Below are 23,994 nucleotides of genomic sequence, written 5' to 3'. Positions count from 1 at the left end.
AAAAGATGTGTACTCTCATATGTGCACATGGGCAAGAGGGTTATCTCCTATTGGGCATATGCATCAAGCAGCATTTTCGAGGTGTCCTAAAGGCAGAGACGGTTTTCAGTCTAACAAAGGCAACACACTTCCCTGAAGACTCGTTTCAGGTTTTCAAATGTTAACCATATTCTAGTTAACTGCTAGGTTGGGGGGCGGGGCGGGAATTAGCCAGAATAGGCAATTGTCATTTTCACCACAGTTGGAAACTTTTAACCTTGAGAGATGATTTGTCTGAAAAATCAAGTGAAAAATGGAATCGGACCAGAAAGCATTTTGCAATGGGATAGCAGTTGCGAGTCTGCGAAGCATGTGAAGCTTAAAGCTGGCCAATCAGGTGTTCATTCCATTATTTCCTGTTGATTCCTTGATCTGCCCCTGCAGGCAAATCCTGACCAGATTAAAATAATTGTGTCATTAAAGGGGTTGGTGTGATGCAGATTTTTGATAGAAGAATCTGAGCTGGACTTCTGCATCCGAATGCCCTCAAACTTGTAAAAGGCCCAGATCCAGATCTGAATTTCAGGGACTGTCTATTTAAAAAAAACAAAACAAACATAACATCTCACTAGGGGGCCATGAAAAGATTCTTTTGTATCTTGTAGACCAGCCCTTGGACTGCATTTTTATCCTTCCATTGTGACCTGATTTATACACCACCAAGTTTCTGACAGCTACTTCAAATGTTAATGATCCCGTGCAGAGCCCAGGCCCCAACAAGCTATTAATGCACATACACATTAATAAACTACTGACTAGTGACTGCAGGATGGCGTGATTGGTTGCATTCATGCAGGAATCCAGAGGAAAGGCACATTCTCCTTCGCAGTAAAAAGCAGAATATCCTTGTGGTGCAATCACCCAATCCTGCAAAAAGAAAGATTTGTCGATAGTTAAGCTGCACGACTACATTCATTCATTCAGTTCTCCGACATACACAGAAACAATCAGGCTACTCATAGTGGGGCGAGGGGAAATGTCAACAGTTAGGGTTTATTTTGATTTTTATATTGACTGGAGAGTTCCTCCTTCAGGGTCATTGATGGATTTCAGGTTGTAACAGTTCATGTTTTTCTTAGTAATGCCAATGGTGGTGTTAAAGCAGGTTCCTGTGAAACCTCCCAGGTGAGATCAAAGTGAGGCAGAGTTCACATGCTCTAAATTGCCTTGTGTTTGTGAAGGAGTGGAGGGGAACCCCAAGGATGGGCTACTTTCACATTTTTCCCATTTAATTTTCTTGGGTATCAATTTACTGCTAAAGAAACAAGGGGCAGGGGGTGGAATTACCAGCCATCCAAGGTCCTGAAAGCTGACATAGAGTTCATGCCTCCTGCAAACCTGTCTGCCTTCAGAGACATGAATGTCATCTAGAAAAAGGGGGGGGGGAAAGAGGGGGAAGAGGGAGAGATGAGAAAATACCTGTCACTCAAAATAGCAAACAGAAAAACCTCACCAGTTACCCTATTTTATCCGAGTATTTGCTAGCACCAGTATAAGAAAGGCTGTTACAAAAGAGCAACAGACGAACATTTAAAATCCCTCAGATTAGCCATATCCTTTGTCTTTGACATAGCAGGTGACAGGAGCTGTTTCTGCAACACCCTGACCCATTGGGACCTCTGATTCAAAGTCTTAGATACTGATGCTACGTCTAGGCTCACCCTGACCCAGATTCCTCTCAGTCTGGATTTAATAATTCAGCTGGAGGATTACTAGAGAAAGCACCGACGGATTCCTTGGATCTCAGCGGGCTGCTACTGCAGCCAGGAACTCCTCACTGGGACACTGGTTCTGATTCCAGGCGTGCCTGCCCAGCTTGCTGGATTCACCAGCTCTGTGGCAAAAGCCAACAGCGTGAAACCTTCAAGCTTCAAAATCCTCTGGAGTCTCGGAACGTCTTTTGGCAACACTAGCTATGCCTGACAATGAAGCCCCCCTGGCCTCAGAGCCCGTCTTCTTAGTGAGAAGGCTTAAGAGTTTTAGACTCGTTCCACTTCTCACAGACGGTGGTGTGTGGGCATCTTGAAATAGTCTGAGCTCACTACCTAGCTGAGTTCCTAGATTGCCCCCCTCACATCTCTACCCTACATTTCTGCATTTTTCAAAGCTACATGCTTGCACAGAAAGCCTGGAGAAGCTACAGTCCCTAGAAACATTGGCTCCCTTGAAGAGTGGGGCCAGAAAACATTATCCCGGATTCTTTGGGTTATTTAAAGAAGTGAAGGCTTCAGACTGGATCTAGACGTATCACTCTGCGATCAGGAAACAGCGATTCAGCATGGAGAAATCTAACCCCAATCATTCAGGAGTGGGCCCTAAATGACTCCCTAATCCCAGAAGGAATTTGAAAGAAGCATATCTGTGTGTTCCTAACCATCTCCTCTACTGACGCTTGGCCACGCATCAAAAGCATCTCAGGTTCATTGGGATGCCTTTCAGGGTCTCTTCCACTCGAAGGATGGTTTTGAAGCGGATGCTAATATTAATAGCATACTTAAAGGGTTCAGTATTCAGATATACCACTACCTAGAAAGTTTAATAAAGCCCTTTCCTTCAGGAAGCCATTGCGGACAGTACAATCTCTTTGATTTTTGGCTTCATAATCCACTTAACGGTCCCTATTCCAAAAGCTCTCTCAAAACCTAGTTCATCTGGAACTCACTTCAGGACACATCAGAGCCATATGTTCCAACCAGAAGAGAAATTCCTGAAGGAGGGAGGGGCTAACAAAATATACCATGATTAGCGCAGCAGACGAAAATGGTATTTTAGATAGAGATCATTTTCTTTACTGTAAATACAGCCTTTGTGCTACCTCTAGCTAGCTGGGTCTCTAACCCAAAGCTCTTACCAAAAATCCCTGGAAGCTTGTTTGGATGCGGTAAGTCGTTCGTTTTCTTGGGCTGTCTCTTCTTCAGCTGCTTGACGGCTCGAGTGACTCGGACCGGATTTTGGCTTGCCCGGAAAAAAGTGACCATGAAAGGTTGCTTGGAGCGTGGCCCACGCCGACCCAGCAGTCCTGCTAAGCCCGGATCGATGCTCTGCCCTACGATGGGCCGAAAACACAAGTTTGTTTCACCGCATATGCAAGTTAGGCTGTAAAACTAAGCTCTTTAGTCAAAAGGGGGAGAAAAAACAAATCAGATGTACATTAAAAAAAAAAACAATAAAAACAAACCCCAATAAAGTCCAAGGATTTTTCTAGTGTAACATCTCCTTGCACCATCACCAGTTGCTGCATTCTATTATTTCTACTCAGCCAGCACCTTCCCTCCCTCCCCCTCTGTGTTGTTCATAATCCACATTTCGGCATCAAGAGACAACAGCTCCCAGGGCTGCCAGGTGCTCCTTTGGTAGAGCCAGAGCAAATGAATGGGCCTCTTCATGCCTGGACTGGAAGTGCGACCTGCCTCCACACAACACATTAAAGAGACACTTCCGGTCATCGTCCAATCAGAGGACACGCTTTGTGAGCTAAATCGTTCTGCTCGGAAGACCAGACAAACGAGAGTAACCATTCTAATCCAGGATTGAAAGAGAGAAGCGATAATTGTGGGGAGGGTGAAACGGGGTAGAAAAGACAAGGAAATGAGAGATCCAAAGGAAATCCAAACAGCTGCGAGTTCCTCGAATTATTTCAAGTTTTTCAGTCTTTTCTAAGGAAGAGAACACTCTCCTCCGATCTCAAAGTTTCCCTGGTCCAGAATGTCACCATTACAGTCTTGGATTTGCTCCATAGAGCAAGTGAGGTGAAATGGCAGCACTACATTCAGTCCTAGGACTCCCTCCCACTTTGCATTCATAGAGCTTGGCTTCCAAACATGAACATCGGGTCAGAGGCGAAGTCTCATTCGCTCCTAAGTCACTTTTGAAAATGGGAATTAGGCTCCTAACTCACTCAGGCACTTCTGAAAAAAATCTCCCCCCAGGACACGAGACCCTCTGCAAAGGAGGACAGTCTCACATGTAGGGATCCAGCTTTGGACAAGAGGGCACAAGAGAGGTTTCCAAAGGGTTACTGACTTCATTGCAACAGGATAGAATTTGCAAAAAGAAAAGGAGTACTTGTGGCACCTTAGAGACTAACCAATTTATTGAGCATAAGCTTTCATGAGCTACAGCTCACTTCATCGGATGCATACTGTGGAAAGTGTAGAATATCTTTTTATACACACAAAGCATGAAAAATACCTCCCCCCACCCCACTTTCCTGCTGGTAATAGCTTATCTAAAGAGGACCACTCTCCTCTCCTTCTGCCCCTCCACCCCCACGAACATGATACAGTTCTGTGGTGACCTAGAATCCTATTTTCGACGTCTCCGACTCAAGGAATATTTCCAACATACCTCTGAACAACATACTAATCCACAGAGACCTCCCTACCAACACTACAAAAAGAAGGATTCTAGGTGGACTCCTCCTGAAGGTCGAAACAGCAGACTGGACTTCTACATAGAGTGCTTCCGCCGACGTGCACGGGCTGAAATTGTGGAAAAGCAGCATCACTTGCCCCATAACCTCAGCCGTGCGGAACACAATGCCATCCACAGCCTCAGAAACAACTCTGACATCATAATCAAAAAGGCTGACAAAGGAGGTGCTGTTGTCGTCATGAATAGGTCGGAATATGAACAAGAGGCTGCTCGGCAGCTCTCCAACACCACTTTCTACAAGCCATTACCCTCTGATCCCACTGACAGTTACCAAAAGAAACTACAGCATTTGCTCAAGAAACTCCCTGAAAAAGCACAAGATCACATCTGCACAGACACACCCCTGGAACCCCAACCTGGGATATTCTATCTACTACCCAAGATCCATAAACCTGGAAATCCTGGGTGCCCCATCATCTCAGGCATTGGCACCCTGACAGCAGGATTGTCTGGCTATGTAGATTCCCTCCTCAGGCCCTACGCTACCAGCACTCCCAGCTACCTTCGAGACACCACTGACTTCCTGAGGAAACTACAATCCATCGGTGATCTTCCTGATAACACCATCCTGGCCACAATGGATGTAGAAGCCCTCTACACCAACATTCCACACAAAGATGGACTACAAGCCGTCAAGAACACTATCCCCGATAATGTCACGGCTAACCTGGTGGCTGAACTTTGTGACTTTGTCCTTACCCATAACTATTTTACATTTGGGGACAACGTATACCTTCAAATCAGCAGCACTGCTATGGGTACCCGCATGGCGCCACAGTATGCCAACATTTTTATGGCTGACTTAGAACAACGCTTCCTCAGCTCTCGTCCCCTAACACCCCTACTCTACTTGCGCTATATTGATGACATCTTCATCATCTGGACCCATGGAAAAGAAGCCCTTGAGGAATTCCACCATGATTTCAACAATTTCCATCCCACCATCATAGAATCATAGAATATCAGGGTTGGAAGGGACCCCAGAAGGTCATCTAGTCCAACCCCCTGCTCGAAGCAGGACCAATTCCCAGTTAAATCATCCCAGCCAGGGCTTTGTCAAGCCTGACCTTAAAAACCTCTAAGGAAGGAGATTCTACCACCTCCCTAGGTAACGCATTCCAGTGTTTCACCACCCTCTTAGTGAAAAAGTTTTTCCTAATATCCAATCTAAACCTCCCCCATTGCAACTTGAGACCATTACTCCTCGTTCTGTCATCTGCTACCATTGAGAACAGTCTAGAGCCATCCTCTTTGGAACCCCCTTTCAGGTAGTTGAAAGCAGCTATCAAATCCCCCCTCATTCTTCTCTTCTGCAGACTAAACAATCCCAGCTCCCTCAGCCTCTCCTCATAAGTCATGTGCTCTAGACCCCTAATCATTTTTGTTGCCCTTCGCTGGACTCTCTCCAATTTATCCACATCCTTCTTGTAGTGTGGGGCCCAAAACTGGACACAGTACTCCAGATGAGGCCTCACCAGTGTCGAATAGAGGGGAACGATCACATCCCTCGATCTGCTCGCTATGCCCCTACTTATACATCCCAAAATGCCATTGGCCTTCTTGGCAACAAGGGCACACTGTTGACTCATATCCAGCTTCTCGTCCACTGTCACCCCTAGGTCCTTTTCCGCAGAACTGCTGCCTAGCCATTCGGTCCCTAGTCTGTAGCGGTGCATTGGATTCTTCCATCCTAAGTGCAGGACCCTGCACTTATCCTTATTGAACCTCATCAGATTTCTTTTGGCCCAATCCTCCAATTTGTCTAGGTCCTTCTGTATCCTATCCCTCCCCTCCAGCGTATCTACCACTCCTCCCAGTTTAGTATCATCTGCAAATTTGCTGAGAGTGCAATCCACACCATCCTCCAGATCATTTATGAAGATATTGAACAAAACCGGCCCCAGGACCGACCCCTGGGGCACTCCACTTGACACCGGCTGCCAACTAGACATGGAGCCATTTATCACTACCCGTTGAGCCCGACAATCTAGCCAGCTTTCTACCCACCTTATAGTGCATTCATCCAGCCCATACTTCTTTAACTTGCTGACAAGAATACTGTGGGAGACCGTGTCAAAAGCTTTGCTAAAGTCAAGAAACAATACATCCACTGCTTTCCCTTCATCCACAGAACCAGTAATCTCATCATAAAAGGCGATTAGATTAGTCAGGCATGACCTTCCCTTGGTGAATCCATGCTGACTGTTCCTGATCACTTTCCTCTCATGTAAGTGCTTCAGGATTGATTCTTTGAGGACCTGCTCCATGATTTTTCCAGGGACTGAGGTGAGGCTGACTGGCCTGTAGTTCCCAGGATCCTCCTTCTTCCCTTTTTTAAAGATTGGCACTACATTAGCCTTTTTCCAGTCATCCGGGACTTCCCCCGTTCGCCACGAGTTTTCAAAGATAATGGCCAAGGGCTCTGCAATCACAGCCGCCAATTCCTTCAGCACTCTCGGATGTAACTCGTCCGGCCCCATGGACTTGTGCACGTCCAGCTTTTCTAAATAGTCCCTAACCACCTCTATCTCCACAGAGGGCTGGCCATCTCTTCCCCATTCTGTGATGCCCAGCGCAGCAGTCTGGGAGCTGACCTTGTTAGTGAAAACAGAGGCAAAAAAAGCATTGAGTACATTAGCTTTTTCCACATCCTCTGTCACTAGGTTGCCTCCCTCATTCAGTAAGGGGCCCACACTTTCCTTGGCTTTCTTCTTGTTGCCAACATACCTGAAGAAACCCTTCAACCTCAGCCTGGTCCAGTCCACACAAGAGATCCACTTCCTGGACACTACAGTGCTAATAAACAATGGTCACATAACCACCACCCTATACCGGAAACCTACTGACCGCTATTCCTACCTACATGCCTCCAGCTTTCACCCTGACCACGCCACACGATCCATTGTCTACAGCCAAGCTCTGCGATACAACCGCATTTGCTCCAACCCCTCAGACAGAGACAAACACCTACAAGATCTCTATCAAGCATTCTTACAACTACAATACCCACCTGCGGAAGTGAAGAAACAGATTGATAGAGCCAGAAGAGTTCTCAGAAGTCACCTACTACAGGACAGGCCTAACAAAGAAAATAACAGAACGCCACTAGCCGTCACCTTCAGCCCCCAACGCATTATTAAGGATCTACAACCTATCCTGAAGGATGACCCAACACACTCACAAATCTTGGGAGACAGGCCAGTCCTTGCCTACAGACAGCCACCCAACCTGAAGCAAATACTCACCAGCAACCACATACCACACAACAGAACCACTAACCCAGGAACCTATCCTTGCAACAAAGCCCGTTGCTAGCTGTGCCCACATATCTATTCAGGGGACACCATCACAGGGCCTAATAACATCAGCCACACTATCAGAGGCTCGTTCACCTGCACATCCACCAATGTGATATATGCCATCATGTGCCAGCAATGCCCCTCTGGCATGTACATTGGTCAAACTGGACAGTCTCTACGTAAAAGAATAAATGGACACAAATCAGATGTCAAGAATTATAACATTCATTAACCAGTCGGAGAACACTTCAATCTCTCTGGTCACGCGATTACAGACATGAAAGTTGCGATATTACAACAAAAAAACTTCAAAACCAGACTCCAGCGAGAGACTGTTGAATTGGAATTCATTTGCAAATTGGATACAATTAACTTAGGCTTGAATAGAGACTGGGAGTGGCTAAGTCATTATGCAAGGTAACCTATTTCCCCTTGTTTTTTCCTCCCCCCCCCCGCCGCCTCAGACGTTCTTGTTAAACCCTGGATTTGTGCTGGAAATGGCCCACCTTAATTATCATACACATTGTAAGGAGAGTGGTCACTTTAGATAAGCTATTACCAGCAGGAGAGTGGGGTGGGGGGAGGTATTTTTCATGCTTTGTGTGTATAAAAAGATCTTCTACACTTTCCACAGTATGCATCCGATGAAGTGAGCTGTAGCTCACGAAAGCTTATGCTCAAATAAATTGGTTAGTCTCTAAGGTGCCACAAGTACTCCTTTTCTTTTTGCGAATACAGACTAACACGGCTGTTACTCTGAAATCAGGATAGAATTTAAGCACATGCTTACGTGCTTTGTTGAACGAGACTAACAGCCAAAGCATCAGCAGTCTGAGGAAGACCTGAGGGGAAGCATTTTCTTCCCTAAACTCCTGATCAGTTGGAAGGAGGATTTTTGAGGGATTTCCATTGCACATTAAATCCAAATTGGCTCAATCATTGGTCACCAACCTCAAAGGACAGGGAGCCCATCTGAGTCCTCATTCAGAAGAGCTCACTGGGGCTTTTGTCAATGCAGCGAAAATAAAATCAGGTATTGAGAGCACTTCAGCTAGCACCGTTACCTCAATAACCAAGCGTAACGGACCAGCTCATGAGTGACTGGCAGGGTGATCACAGTCTCAGATGGCAACTGGCGGCACAGAGGGAGTCCTCTGTGTTTTAAGAGGCCATGTTCTTGGTTAGCAGGCAGAGACTATCCTTAAACTAAGAGCTATGCATATAAAATAACCCAGGAACATATGGGCTGAGCAGAAGGGCCATCTGCAAAGGGGAAAGGTAATTTACACAGCTCAGTATTGCGGTGATCAATCTTTACTGTCAGGCCATCCTCGGAACAGCACAGCTCAAAACCAACTCATCGCAGGAAAAGGACCACACGGTACGAGCAGTCGCTGCAGTGTCTCGGCTGTCCCTAGACCAGATCCTCAAAGGCACCTAGCTCCTATTGATTTGAATGGGAATTAGATGCTGAATACCTCTGAGGATCCGGGCCTGATATCGGACATCTCTTCTGCTGCTAGCGTGAGTAGTTAGGAGAGAGAGAAATCCTGTGATGCAGATTGTTTCAGGCTGACTGAAAAACAACAACAGGGGCCAGATCCTCAGCTAGCATAAGATGGCATAGTTCCACTGAAGTCACCAATTTACACCAGCTGTGGTTCTGGCCCTTGCTGTTTAGAGCTAGTGTTGATCTATCCACCCACCCACCCCGGGCAGTTTCCAGACAGAGGACACATTTACTCAAGGTTTTGTGCACCACCTCAAACCAAAATAGCCTGACCTTAGCAGCATGCTTATTGAAAGGGAAATATTGCGGAGAGAGGGGACCAACAAGCGCAATTATATTCCCCGAGCCTCAAGGACGATCTCTGAAGTACACCTTTTGAGGTAGCACTTGGAATGGATTTTATCCATGGGTGAAATTAGGAAAGGTTAATCCAGCGAAACACAGGTGAGAATCCCTTGAGGCAAGGATTACTTTAAACCTATCCTGTTAGTATAGCCTTGTCAAGGTTCCCGCCCCACTCTGAACTCTGTGGTACAGATGTGGGGACCCACATGAAAGACCCCCTAAGCTTATTTCTACCAGTTTAGGTTAAAAACTTCCCCAAGGCACAAATCCTTTCCTTGTCCTTGGACAGTATTGCTGCCACCACCAAGTGATTTAGACAAAGATTCAGGAAAAGGACCACTGGGAGTTCGTGTTTCCCCAAAATATCCCCCCAAACCCCTTCACCCCCTTTCCTGGGGAGGCTGAGAATCATCTACCAACCAATAGGTTAACAAAGTGAGCACAGACCAGACCCTTGGGTTTTTAGGACACTAAAAACTAATCAGGTTCTTAAAAGAAGAACTTTATTATAAAGAAAAAAGTAAAAGCAGCACCTCAGTAAAATCAGGATGGAAGGTTAATTTTACAGGGTAATAAAAGATTTAAAACACAGAGGATTCCCCCTCTGGGCTCAACTTCAAAATTACGAAAACAGGAATAAACCTCTCTCTTAGCATAGGGAAAATTCACAAGCTAAAACAAAAGATAATCTAATGCATTTCCTTGCTTTACTTACAATTTTTGTAATCTTAGTTGCTTATTTCAGGTAGGGTTTAGGAGAGCTTTTTTTTCCTGCCTGGTCCCTCTCTCTGTCCCAAGAGAGCACAACAAAGAGAGCCCAAACAAACCCAACCCCCTCCCCCGATTTGAAAGTATCTTCTTTTCTTATTGGTCCTTTTGGTCAGGTGCCAACCAGTTTATTTGAGCTTCTTAACCCCTTACAGGTAAAGGAGGGATTTTATGCTACCCTTAGCTGTATGTTTATGGCAAGCCTACACTAGGAAGTGCATTAGCATCAATGCCTTTAAAAGGCCTAGAGGCAAGCTTTATATTGGGATATTCTCCTTACACCCAGCTGCATCACACCAAGATCTAGCTAGATTTTTACAAGCAGCAGGAATTTTAAATCCTTCCAGTGCCTGAGTTAGCCTTACCGTCATCTGTCTCCACATAAAGTCTCAGGCCGAGGTTGTGTTTACGGTTTACTAACCAGTGATTACTGGCAGCTGTGACATCAAAAACCAACCAGCCTTCGGCCCCAGCCTGGAGCTCCTGAAGGTCTAACAGGAATAAGTCAGACTCCCTACAGAAACGGAAAAAAATAGATAAGCAAAGTCAACTGAACGTAGATAATGCATCCTGCTTAGATTGTCTGCTCTTCGGGGCAGGGTTTGTCTTCTTGTTCTGTGTCTGCGTAGCACTGAGGACACGGGGGGTCTGATCGATGGGTAGGACTCCTAGCTGCTACTGCAGTACTAATCATTAATAATAATGGGTGGCATCATTTCTGACATTTGCTCTGAAAAAGCATGCTCCCCACTGTCAGAGAGTGAAAAAGCTTGACGGTGTCCTTGGTCCATATAGGACAGGTATACCCACTACCTATTAAATTACTACCACCTATTGAAATACATGGGAATGATTTTCCCACAGCTGAAAAAGCAGAATCAGAATTTCTCACATCCAAGTTGGACACAGGCTTGCACATAAACTGAACGTCGTGAAGTGAAAAAGCAGCATTTCAATTTTGGCTCGTAAGAACCCAGATTTGTCTCTCGTTCTACAGAAGAAAAAAACATTTGTTCTGTTTCCAGCTCAAAGGCACTGGTCGGTTTCGCCACACCTGTTGGAATACTCCTTCATGATCTCATAGATGGTGATGTGAAGAGTTTTGTTGACATCACGAGTGAAACTTCGCAGCTTATAAATTCGAAATTCGGCAGCCGTTACAGATTCTCCAGTTGGAATCTGGGTCAGGTCAAATCGAAATTCCTTCCAGTAAGGCTTCTGGTAGAAGATGTCTCTGTCGTGCTCAACTGGAAAATAAAGGATTGGGAAAAATGATACAAATGATTCCCCGAACATTTATCAATCTTACCAGCAGACCATTGTTACACCCCAGTCTGATGAGAAACATGCCTCAAAGCTACTGGGTTTTAATAGGATCCTCTAGAATTAATCTACCTTGCATTCAGTGACAAAAATCTCCCTAATATCTTGCTTTTTTAGCATTCTGTATGAAATTGCTCATGAAGTGTTCCTGTTCTTAACTTATTGTTCGGGCTCTGTGTCTGTCACAGAGGTCGCGGAAGTCATGGATGCCGTGACTTTTCGCAAGCCTCCATGACTTCTGCAGCGGCCCGAGCAGCGGTCCCTGGGGTGGCCAGAGCAGCCATTGCTCCAGTGGCCCCAGGCAGCTGGAGCCACTGGCCCTGACCCCCCACCCCCAGCAACAGCCCCACAGGGCACCCACACACACAGCAGTGGCCCCCCAGGGTTCACCCCTCCCCCCGCCCACACACACACACACACCCCAGCAGTTCACAGAAAAGCTGGAGTAGCTGCTGCTCTGGGCAGTCCCCAGCAGCTGGTGCCGCTGGCCCTGGCCCCCCAGGGCTCCCCTCCCCCTTCAGTAGCAGCCACCCCAAGATTTAGTCAAGGGTATTTTTAGTAAAAGTTATGGACACTTCACGGGCCGTGAATTTTTGTTTATTGCCCGTGAACTGTCCACGACTTTTACTAAAAATACCCGTGACTAAATCGTAACCTTACTTATTGTCACAGTGACTGTCATGTGCCAGCGTTTGCCCACTGGGGCAGGGACCATCTTTTTGTTCCATGTCTGCACAGTGCCTAGCACAGTGGGTCTTGGCCCATGACCAGAACTCCTGGGCACTATGGTAATACAAATAGGAGATAATTAATAATAATAGATTGCAGGGCTAGGTTCAGTGTTGCCAAATGTTTCTAGCCCTCATGCTTGCAGAGAAAAGCTTGAAAACATGACCCAAAGACTCAATCAGAAGGCAATTGAGGCGAACCCACCGTTAAAAACAAAATACCACCACCACTAATGATTTTGGGGGGCTGGATTCTCAATTTTTGAATGTTGTTGGGACTGTAAATTTAAAACCAGGATTAGCATTGGGAAGGCAGCGTGACCTCATGGCTAAAGCACTGGACTGAGACTCGGGAGATGTGACTTCTATTCCCAGCTCTGCTGCTGGGTGTGTTTAGGCAAGTCACTTCATTTATCTCTGCCTTGGTTTCCCCATCTGTAAAATGGGGAGAATGATGCCGGCCTCTTTGGGAAAGTGCTTTGAGATCTACAGATGAAAAGCATGACAGAAGATCTAGGGGCAAAAGTTTTATTTTGGGATTTTAAATTTAGCTGGGAAGAGGCAGTGTCGTCGATGTGGATCTTCATGGGCTTCCCATCTCTAGACCTGACACTTCTCTCTCTCCCCTCCCCCTCTCCTTCCCCTGTCCTTCCCCCATTTCTTATTTAAAAAGTGCCCCTGCCTGCCAGTATCGGCCTGGAATACAGCTGCACATCAAAGAGAGTCCTCAAATGGTTCCGACTTTGCCTACATCATGCTGGGTGCCCCATCCAGGGAGGCCCCCGGCACAACAAGTATTCTCAGGGAGCTGTTTCCACCCCTTTCTTCTTTGCAGGTAAGGTTCCCAGACCCCCTACAGTGGGTCTTCCCCTCTTTGCAGCCTGCTGGAGGCAGAACCAGACCCATCAGTCAAGGCAGGATGGGCAGAGCCACATTCCTGAAGAATCTCCCAGTTTTTGTTTTACCTCCTTAGCTGTTGGCCAACTTCCCCAGACTCTCCCTGCTACAGGGCAGCAGCTGAAAGCTAACAAACCCCAGAGCAGAGTGGGATGTTTGTTGCTTCTGATGTTCAGCTTCCTGGATCCTAAGCTTTCACTGAGCTGTTGGTTAGACTCTGGGGATCTACAGACACCTTCCTAGAAACCCCCTCTGCCGATCCTGAATGCTAACTGGCTCCCAGCCCAAAGGCACAGAGAATCGGGCAGAAGACATACCGCTCCAAGCTGGCAGGCAAGGGCACTAAAACATGGCCATTGTAATATCGGAGATAACCAAGCACCCTCTCTCTACAGCTGATTTGCATGGTGCAGTGCTGTTGGCTGCAACGAGTCAGATAGGTGAGCGAGGCTGGACTTGTGTCAAGAATTCTCATTGAGAGATGTCGTGGCCTAGCTGTCCTTGCTTTGTGGCCACATGCTAGCTCAGGTAGCACTGCTTGCCTCCCCCGTGGCACTGCTGCCTTGGAGGCACTGCCCACCTACGTGGCACCATCAGGGAAACTGAGGCAGGAGTGCCCAGGTAGCCCTTAAGGCATGGGGACCTTGGGACTGGGCTCCTTCCTCCCCACTCACTTCAAGTAGCACCAGTCTCCCTAACACAGCCCCCTTCCCCAAACACACCCTTTCCCCCCCACCCCAGGCCCATGCAAGTTCTATTTCCTCTTGCCCTCCCAAATCTCCACTTCCTCCCCCTCAGCTGTAATATTTCTACTTATCTGTTTGTCCTCTTCAAACACAACTCCCCCGCTCTTGACTGAGGCCATGAGCGAAAGATACACAATACATTTTTTTAAAAAAGTATCAATGTAATTTAATCCGGGACCACAAACTCAAAACGCATTAGTCCTAATTGTCTGCTTATTGGGTGGCTTCACTATGGGGCAGAGTTAAGGTTGCTAGGGTACCTTAACATTGTCAGATTTCTGTTAATTTTAACCTGAACTCTGACTTTCTGGATTTGTAATGCCTGTTTGTGGAATAACTGCAACATCCCTGTAATGTTATTTACCTTCATGCTACTGATAGGTCTCCCAACCTTAACTCCATTTTAACATAGTATTTTGCCTGGTTACGTCTGAAAGATGTGCCTATTTCAAAAGGCCGTGCGTTCTCATGGCAGGAATTGTTTCCTAAAAATACTGTTACGCTCTTGAGAGTCTAAGCTGTATTTAAAAGGTCAAATATTGCAAAGGTGGAAACACACACACACACACAATTGGTTTAAAAAATTCTCTTCAGATTAAGAGATTATGTAAACGAAATTCTTCTTAATTAAAAATTTTTGGATTTGGGGACCATTAAAAAGGGAGTCTTAAAGCTCTTTCAGCCATTCTCCCTCCGACAGAATTTGAGTCTACAAACTATTTGCAACGCATCTGCACCATCTACTGGATACTACAGGAATGCAACTCCAAAATCCAGACGGAGGCTAGTACATGATCACCAGATGTATGTCTCGTAGCCAGTGAAATATGGATCGCCTAAACCCCTGGGATTTAGGCATAAAAGCCAAATGGCCACATGGTCTCTCTTTGATTTGTTCACTTTCCTGTATAAATAAAGCACCCTGGAAGAAAGAGGTTGAAGACACTAACTCTGGAACCTGCTGTATGCCCTGCTGCAAAACTAAAAACAACTGAATTCTTGCCCTCCTCCTCTCTGGACATCAAGCAGCAAAGTGCAGAGCAACCAATCCTGAACTTGCTCCAGCAAGTTACAAAGGCGCCAAAAGGACCCTAGTAAAACCACAGCAGATTATTCATGGATTAATGCATTCCACAGCCAGACAGGACCATTGTTTTTATTCAGCCTGCTTTCCTGCATAACACAAGCCACAGAACTTCCCCCAGATAATTCCAGTTTGAACTAGAGTCTCCAATCTCAATTTCAAAATGGCCTGTGGTGGAGAATCCACCACGATCCTTGGTCAGTTGTTCCAATGGTTAATTACTCTCACAATTAAACATGTCCACCTTATTTCCGGTCTGAATGTGTCTAGCTCCAAAGTCCAGGCATTGGTTATTGTTATACCTTTTTCTGCTATATTGAAGAACCCCATCAAAATATTTGTTCCCCCTGTAGGTGCTTATAGACTGTTGTCAAGTCACCCCTGAACCATCTCTCTGTGAAGCTAAATAGATTGAGCTCTTTGTGTTGATCGTTGTAAGGCAGATTTTCTCATCCTTGAATCATTCTCGTGGCTCTTCTTTGGACCCTCTCCAATTTATCAACATCCTTCTTGAACTGTGGACACCGGTAGAAATCCAGGAACGTCTAAAAGCAAGCAAGCAAGCAAGCAAGCAAGCAAGCAGTAACATCCCTTTAAACAAACAAGCAAACCTGCCACAGGACAACCTGCAATCAATGAGGTTATTGGTGAAAGTGTTAAACTTTGTTAAATTGTGTTAAAATATACTTAAAGTTAATTAATTGGATCACTAAATGGTTAAATTAACAAGATTTGGGTCAGCCAGAGCCTGATCTCTGACTGAGGTGCTTCGTGCTACTGTAATAAAATAATAAGAATAATGATAAATCAAACATTGACCCGTCACCTCCTGTGAGCCCTGATAAACCTGGCAAAGAGCAGAAAGAAGAAATCCTGTTTAGACAAATTATTTGATTTGATTTTTCAATAGAAGGTCTTGCATAGGACTGAAAACAACAGTCTCTTCCTTCTATTTTATGAAACGTGTGTGGGAACGTCTATGTGTTTTTGAACCCAAGTTCTTTCGGGAGCACATATGGGAAGCCACCTGGGAGTTGAAAGTGGCCTGTTTCCCAGCCAGTCAGCTGCACTTTCAGTTTAATACTCGTGAGAAATTCTATCAACACTCAGCTGATTGATTAGTGAGACAGGGTGGGTGAGGAAATATATCTTTTATTGGATCAACTTCTGTTCTACAGGTTACCTGCGGAAGAGCTCCGTGCGACTCAAAAGCTCATCTCTCTCACCAACAGAAGCTGGTCCTATAAAAGATATTACCCCACCCATCTCTCGAACATCCTGGGACCAACACAGCTACACCACCACCGCATACAACGTCAAACTGATCTGTTCTCATTTGCTTTTATTATTGCCACACAACAATTTGGAAAAATCAAAGAAAAACCTGATCTGTTCGTCCTTTTCTCCCCCAGCTGTATATCTTGTGGAGGACTGGTTGACATTTTCCCATTAAAACTGCTTTTTGACAGAAAGTTATGTTTTTGGCACAATGAACATTTTCACAGAAAGTGTCTGGTTTCTGTGGAAATGCAGCATTTTGTTGAAAAACCAAAAGACTTCCTGGTGTTTTGAGGAAAAGTCAAAAGTTTACACACACCCACCCACCCACCCACCCACACACCCCCACCCACCCCCTGATCAGCTCTAATCTTAGCATATATGCTATCTGATCAAAAGATTCTCTTTTAACGGCTGGTTAGAAATGCCATGGTCGTAACGAAAGGATAGAATTAAATGATTAAAAACCAAAAAAGTCCTATTTCTGAAATACAAGTAACTTCTTACACAAACCCATGTTAAAATAGTGATTAGTTCTTCTTGGAGTCAGCCAAAAAGGGGTGTTAAAATTAATTATTTATAAAAATCAAATAATAATAATACATTAAGCAAATTATTATTAAAACCAAAAACTATTAAACCAATCTAGTTTGCAGATTTCATTTTAAAACCTAGCTGGCATCCCAATATATTAATAATTTAGAAACCATTCTCACCTGCACATCCATAAACCACTTACAACACATCTCTCCAAGTCACTTCTAACTAACAAAGCGTTTAAATGAAACGTTCTAGAGCCATTAATATCTATTCAGTTTCAGTAATGAACAAATATGGTTTAAGGGTTAGATGGTTTTGAAAATTTTACCCTAAGTGATCTAAGATCCTAAATCCCATTTTCAAAAACGAGTTAGGCACTTGGGATTCTAAAGTCTAGCAAAGTCAAAATGCCTAAGTCACTTCTGAAAATAGAACATGTGGTCTTCACTCACTTAGCTGGTTTTGAAAATTTTATCCATAATCTTCATAACAGGCACTTGAATGTATGATATTTCATTTATAAATTTGACATTGTAAACAGGGAATATAAATATAACATAAGCAACTGAATATTGACAAAATGTACAAGTGCTTATATATACAAATGCTAGAAGGCTAAATGCTAAGATGGGTGAACTAGAGTGCCTGGCATCATGGCAGCTTGGTGGAATGAGGATAAATCGATGGGTCACGGTAATACTAGGATACAAGATATATAGGAATGACAGAGTAGGTCGTGCTGGTGGGGAAGTGGCACTGTATATGAAAGAAAGCATAGAGTCAAATAAAGTAAGCATCTTAAATGAATCAAACTACCCTTGAATCTCTATGGATATTAATTCCACGCTTGACCAATGAGACTATAGCAGTAAGAATATACTCATGACCACCAGACCAGGATGGTGACCGTGATTGTGAAATGCTCAGGGGGGTTAGAGAGGCTACAAAGGAAGAAAATGCAATAATAATGGGGGATTTCAACCATCTCATCTCTAGAAGGGATGCAGAGATAAAATTTCTAGACACCATAAATTACTGTCCTGGAACCCACAAGGGGAGAGGAAATCCTTAATTTAGTCCTAAGTGGAGCACAGGATCTGGTCCAAGAGGTGAATATAGCTGAACCACTAGGTAATAGCAACCATAATGAAATTAAATTGATCATCCTTGCAGGGGGAAACGTGCCAAAGAAACCCACCACAATTGCTTTTAATTTCAAAAAGGGAAACTTCACAAAAATGAAGAAGTTAGTTAAATGGAAATTAAAAGGAACCGTCACGAGGGTGAAATGCCTACAAACCGCACGGAGACTATTTAAAAAACACAATAATTGAGGTTCAAACTAAATGTATACCCCAATTTAAAAAAAACAAAACACACAGACACACAGACACAGACACACACACAGAGTAAGAGGACCAAAGAAAGGGCACCATGGCTAACCAGCAGAGTAATGGAGGCGGTTAGAGGCAAAAAGGCATCTTTTAAAAATTGGAAGTCAAACACTAGTGAGAAAAACAGAAAGGAGCATAAACTCTGGCAAGTCAAGGCAAGTGTAAAAGTGTAACTGGGCAGGGTAGGCCAAGAAAGAATCACAAGACCAACTAGCTAAAGACACAAAAACTAATAGCAATTTTTTTTTAAAGTACATCAGAAGCAGGAAGCCTGCCAAACATCCACTGGGGCCACTCGACTCCCGAGGTGCTAAAGAAGCAATCAGGGAAGACAAGGCCATTGCAAAGAAGTTAAAGGCAGTGAAGCCCAATGGAAAGAATTCAGATGAGGGGGAGATTCCCACAGCTGAATCAGTCTTTTTTGGTGACAAATCTCTATTGATACATCCGTCTGGACAATTCCTCAGGAGGTTTTGGAACAAATTGATAAATTAAACAGCAATATGTCACCAGGACCAGATGATATTCACCCACGAGTTCTGAAGGAACTCGGATACAAAATTGCAGGACTGCGGTATGTAACCTATCACTTAAATCGGCCTCTCCCTTAGATGACTGGAGGGTAGCTAACGTAGCACCGATTTTTGGAAAAAAACGGCTCCAGAAGCGATCCTGGTAATAACAGGCTGGTAAGCCTAACCTCAGTACCAGGCAAATTGGTTGAAATGATAGTAAATAACAGAATGATCAGACACATAGATAAACATAATATGTTGGGGAAGAGTCAAAATGGCTTTTGTAAAGGGAAATCCTACCTCACCAATCTATTTGAATTCTTGAGTGTATCAACAAGCATGTGGACAAGGGTGATCCAGTAGAACTAGTGTACTTGGATTTTCAGAAAGCCTTGGACAAGATCCGTTACCTCAGGCTCTTAAGCAAAGTAATGAGTCATGGGATAAGAGGGAAGGTCCTCTTATGGATCAGTAACTGGGTAAAAGATAGGAGGCAAAGTGAAGGAATAAATAGTCAGTTTTCACAATAGAAAGAGAAATAGTGGGGTTCCCCCAAGGATCTGTACTGGGACCTGTGCTGTTCATGATATTCATAAATGATCTGGAAAAGTGGGTGAACAGTGAGGTGGCAAAACTTGCAGACAACACCAAATTACTGAAAATAGTTAAGTCCAAAGCAGACTGTGAGGAGTTGCAAAGAGATCCCATGTAAGTGGGCAACAAAATAGCAGATGAAATTCAATGTTTAATGGAGGGCAAAGGAACGCACATTGGGGAAAAATAATCCTAACTATACACACAAAATGATGGGGTATAATTAGCTGACACCGCTCAAGGAAGAGATTGTAGGGACATCGTGGCTAGGTCTCTGAAAACATCTGCTCAATGTGCAACAATCAAAAAAAGCGAATAGAGCGTTAGGAACCATTAGAACAGGGACAGATAATAAAACAGAAAATATCACAATGCCACTCTACAAACCCCTGGTGCGCCCACACCTTGGTTGCCCCCCCCCCAAAAAAAAAAAAAAAAAAAAAAAAAAAAGATCTACAAGGATTGGAAAAGGTACAGCGAAGGGTCTGGAACAGCTTCCATATGAGGAGAGATTTAAAAGACTGGGACTGTCCAGCTTTAAGCGGGGATCTGATCGAGGTCTATGAAATCCTGACTGGTGGGGAGAAAGTGAATAAGGAAGTGCTAGTTACCCCTTTACGTAAGAACTAGGGGTTGCCCAATTAAATTAATAGGCAGCTGATTTAAAAACAAACATAAGGGAATACTTCTTCATACAATGCACAGTCAACCTGTGGAACTCCTTGCCAGGGGATGTTGTGAAGGCCAAAAGTATAACTGGATTTCAAAAAAGAATTAGGTAAGTTCCTGGAGGGTAGTTTTATCAATGACTGGTAGCCAGGAAAATCAGGGTCGCAACCCCATACTCTGGGTGTCCCTAAATCTCCAGCTGCCAGAAGCTGGGACTGGATGACAGGGGAAGGATCACTAAATAATTGCCCTGTTATGTTCATTCCCGCTGAAGCGTCTGGCACTGGCCACTGTCGGAAGACAGGATACTGGCCTAGATGGACCATTGGTCTGACCCAGTCTGGCCCTTCTTAAGTTCTTAATATAAAACAGTGGGAAAATCTGCTAAGAGAATGTCCAAAGAATGTTTATATAAGGGGCGTGAACAGCAAAATGCACTTCTCCAAAACGAAACACTAAGATTTTAATTATCCATCCGTGTGTCTTTAAAAAATGTTCCCTCCAGCTACTGGGCTCACCACAAGCTACATTTTATAAAAAGCACCAGGCAAGGCCAGCCTGGGGCGGATGTGGAGAGCACTTCCTGTTCTCGTGGTGTGGGCCTGGCACCGAGGGATGGACAGCTGTGCTGTGGAAGGATGTTACAGAATACATTTGGTGAGGAGAAACCTGCATTTTGATCTCGCCCTACAACACAAAACAAAAATCACCACCACGCGAACCTCTGCACACTTGCTCCAAAGCCGCCGGACTAATTTAAATTTTTTTTAAACCCATCCATGTCCATGACAAGGAGAGTCACGACTTGTCAAGAAGGAGTTCTGCATACAATGCTCAAAGCGCACGGGGGTCTTATAAAGGTGTTCTTAAACTTAGTCTACTCCCCCACCCCACTTAACAGGGAATGTTCTACTAGGACTGAATGCCCCATTTATAACAGCAGAGGGAGCGTCACGACAAAACGAACAAAGGCCTTTGATTTTGGTCCAACAGCTTGCAGGGAGCCATTTCTTTCCACTGACCAAGCATCCATGCTGAAAACATGGCCCTGAGAGCACTCTCACTGGCCCTGCCAAAGTGTGTTAAGGTCTGGTAGGTCTTTATTATGATCTGCTATTATATAATTCATCAATATTCAGCTGTAGCAGTTGTCGGGCTTACAGCTGCTCAAATCGTGTTGGGATTAAAGTTAAGGAAGGAAGAAGCAAGACGATGCTCAGAATGATATGACTATAGTGTCCAATATCTAATGACCAGCCAAGTCTTATAGATAAACGGTGTATACCTTTGAAAAGCTGAAGTTCTCAGTTTTCCATTGGAATAAAGTATTTGTATCTGTCCTTGACAATTCACAAGATACTGGACTTTAAATAGGTCACTGACTCCTCCGCTTAGCGATGTTTTTTTGGCAGAGAACAAGGATGGAGTATTGCAAGTCTTGGATCTCAAATCAATGTAGTTTTCATGCCCTGAGTTTATACCAAAATTTCTCCTAGTGAGGACTTGATATACCATTACTCTTAAGAAATCTATACATAGGAAATCTACCATGTGCTAGGTGGAGACAAGAGCTAGAATACACACAATAAGACAGAAACCCACATGTATACATAGAAATCAATGCCAGATCTGATCATGTGATTGTATTTCTATCAAGAAAGTTATGTTGAACAGCAGTAAGATTTCTATCTTTCCTCCTTTCAGCTGTGGTTATTTATGGACACAGTGCTATGGAATACGGTTACTTTCCTAGTTCTCCAATACAGAAACAGACGAGATACAGGAGCAGCATCAGCAACTTGCTAATAAAATCCATACTAACGACTTAGAAAACTATAAACAACTGTAATTCGAGGTTTTCCCAGAATACTTGAAATTTGTCATCTATCTGATGTATAAACATGCATTCAGGGAAGGGCAATAGGAATTCTTGTGGCAAAAATCAAGGAGGTTTGTCTGGTAACGTCACAAGGACATGGCTAAATGTGAAATTTCTTCTGGGTGTTTTTCAGTGCTATAATTATTCCAAATTTGGTTTCGTTTAGTGCATTGCAGGGGATCGGACGAGTTATAAAGCAGAAGGGTTAGGGATGCTCAGCTTCATTGGAGAAGTCATCTCAGTTCCAGCTGATTTCTTATCATTTGTATGTAGTGGGGCACAAAGCTGTGGAAACTGGGCTTCACAAGTCTGGTCCCACCGAAGACATCGTCCCTGCCTTAGTTCATGCAGAAGAAGAGCTCTGTGTAAGCTCGAAAGCTTGTCTCTCTCAACAAGAAGTTGGTCCAATAAAAGATATTCCCTCCCCCACCTTGTCCCGCTTAGTTCCTCCAGGGCATAAGCAATAGAAGGACATTATGAAGTGTGTCCCAGGGAGCCATGGAGCCCGTCCTGACCTGGAAACGTCTTTTATGCACAACCAGCTGTGTGGATATCTATGCTGACCACAAAAAGCAGAGTGTACCCGTCTGAGGAGTGGTTATAGAGATTATTACACCACACTTTTCTCAATTTGTCTTGTGTCAGAGGCTCAACTCTCTTGCTGATTTCTATCTGTGATAGAGAGCACGTTTGTGGGTGGATTTTCAAATCCCTGGGAACTGGCCATCCAAATCTTTTAGGCTGCATTTAAAAAAGAAATCTCAGTCCGAATCTGTGTCTGTCAGTGTACATGTAAGTATGTGTGTAAGCGCCACAGGATTATTAATTTTAAAGCACTGTGGTCAGACAAGGACTGATGCAGTGATGTGTCTGCTAGGGTATAGGGTTGTTTTTGTTAAATGGATTTCAAGCGACATTTTCCTGACTATTTAAAGTTCTGTGGTTCAAAATTCTGCTTGGCTCCTTCCATCACTGGCTTCATCGTTACATATTCACCAACATTTAATCCATCTACCCAACTGCCACTCTTCACCCTGAGTGAAATAGGACAGACCTGCTGCCTCTGTACAGCACCTAGAACAAGGGAGCCCTAGTCAAGAACCAGGACCCCCAAAGTGCTACAGTGACACAAATAAATAATAGTGTTCCAGTCTTCCCTCTTAGGAGATTTTTAAACCTCTTCTCACCTCTTTTCCTCTCTTTGTTCTGTTCTAATCCCCCTGACAGAAATCTAATGAAGGGTTTCCAATGAAAGGAGGACAGCCATCCCCTCCTGTGTTGCTTTCATCAGGCGTCCTCCTGCCCAGGAACAGGCCCTCAACGAGCCTGTGCTCACTCACAGATAGGCGCAATTAACACAGCTGGTCTCTAGGTACCTTTTATGTTTATTTGCTGTAAAACTTAAAATAATGCTCCAAAAGCCCATGATTGGTTCCTCCCGGGGGGAAATGTGTAATGAGTATACTTGGCAGGCTGCTTTCATGCCGTGTGTGGAAAACTAAACAACTTGCTAATCACCCACATGTGTTGGGTGCATGTTTGCTGCATATAGGAGGATGGGAATCCCTATAAGCAATCATCTAATTATAGCAGTTCTGAAAGACACCAATTCACTTAAGAAGTCTCCTTATGGCTTATGAGAAAAAAAAATCTCAGGCTTTGACATTTATTTATTTGGTGTAGGCAATCCACTCAAGCAAAGCCACAGCATTCTTATCAACATCGTTCAAGGCACGAAGACCTCCAGGAAGTTGAGTCATTTTGCAGTCCTCAACAATATGCGCCATGGTTTGTGGCTGTCCACATTGACAAAGGGGACAGTCTCTGAAACGCCACTGAAATTCGGCTGCAGCACAAATTCCAGGTCTGGTACAAAACCGGTTCAGAAGGCTCCGTTGCCTTCGTGGTCAATCAGACTCGGGAGGATGTTGAATGGGGTCCGGGACAAGATT

At 44.4% G+C, this 23,994-nt stretch overlaps 1 protein-coding gene across 1 annotated transcript in view; it reads right to left on the bottom strand.

Annotated features, from left to right (window-relative positions):
* The window catches only part of LOC141974708 (bone morphogenetic protein 8A-like), a 42,633-nt gene that overhangs the window by 2,134 nt on the left and 16,505 nt on the right, over positions 1-23,994 (bottom strand). Inside the window, exons 2-6 of the mRNA XM_074934660.1 lie at positions 11,450-11,642; positions 10,761-10,909; positions 2,891-3,085; positions 1,327-1,406; positions 796-906 (exon numbers count right to left, since the gene is read on the bottom strand). Of these exons, the coding sequence (XP_074790761.1) occupies positions 796-906; positions 1,327-1,406; positions 2,891-3,085; positions 10,761-10,909; positions 11,450-11,642 (728 nt within the window). The remainder of the gene's footprint in view (positions 1-795; positions 907-1,326; positions 1,407-2,890; positions 3,086-10,760; positions 10,910-11,449; positions 11,643-23,994) is intronic.

The sequence above is a fragment of the Natator depressus genome, chromosome 19 (genome assembly GCF_965152275.1).
Source record: "Natator depressus isolate rNatDep1 chromosome 19, rNatDep2.hap1, whole genome shotgun sequence".
Taxonomy (NCBI): Eukaryota; Metazoa; Chordata; order Testudines; family Cheloniidae; genus Natator; species Natator depressus.
The sequence above is the reverse complement of the archived record's forward strand: the minus strand, read 5'-3'. Positions and strand labels throughout refer to the sequence as shown.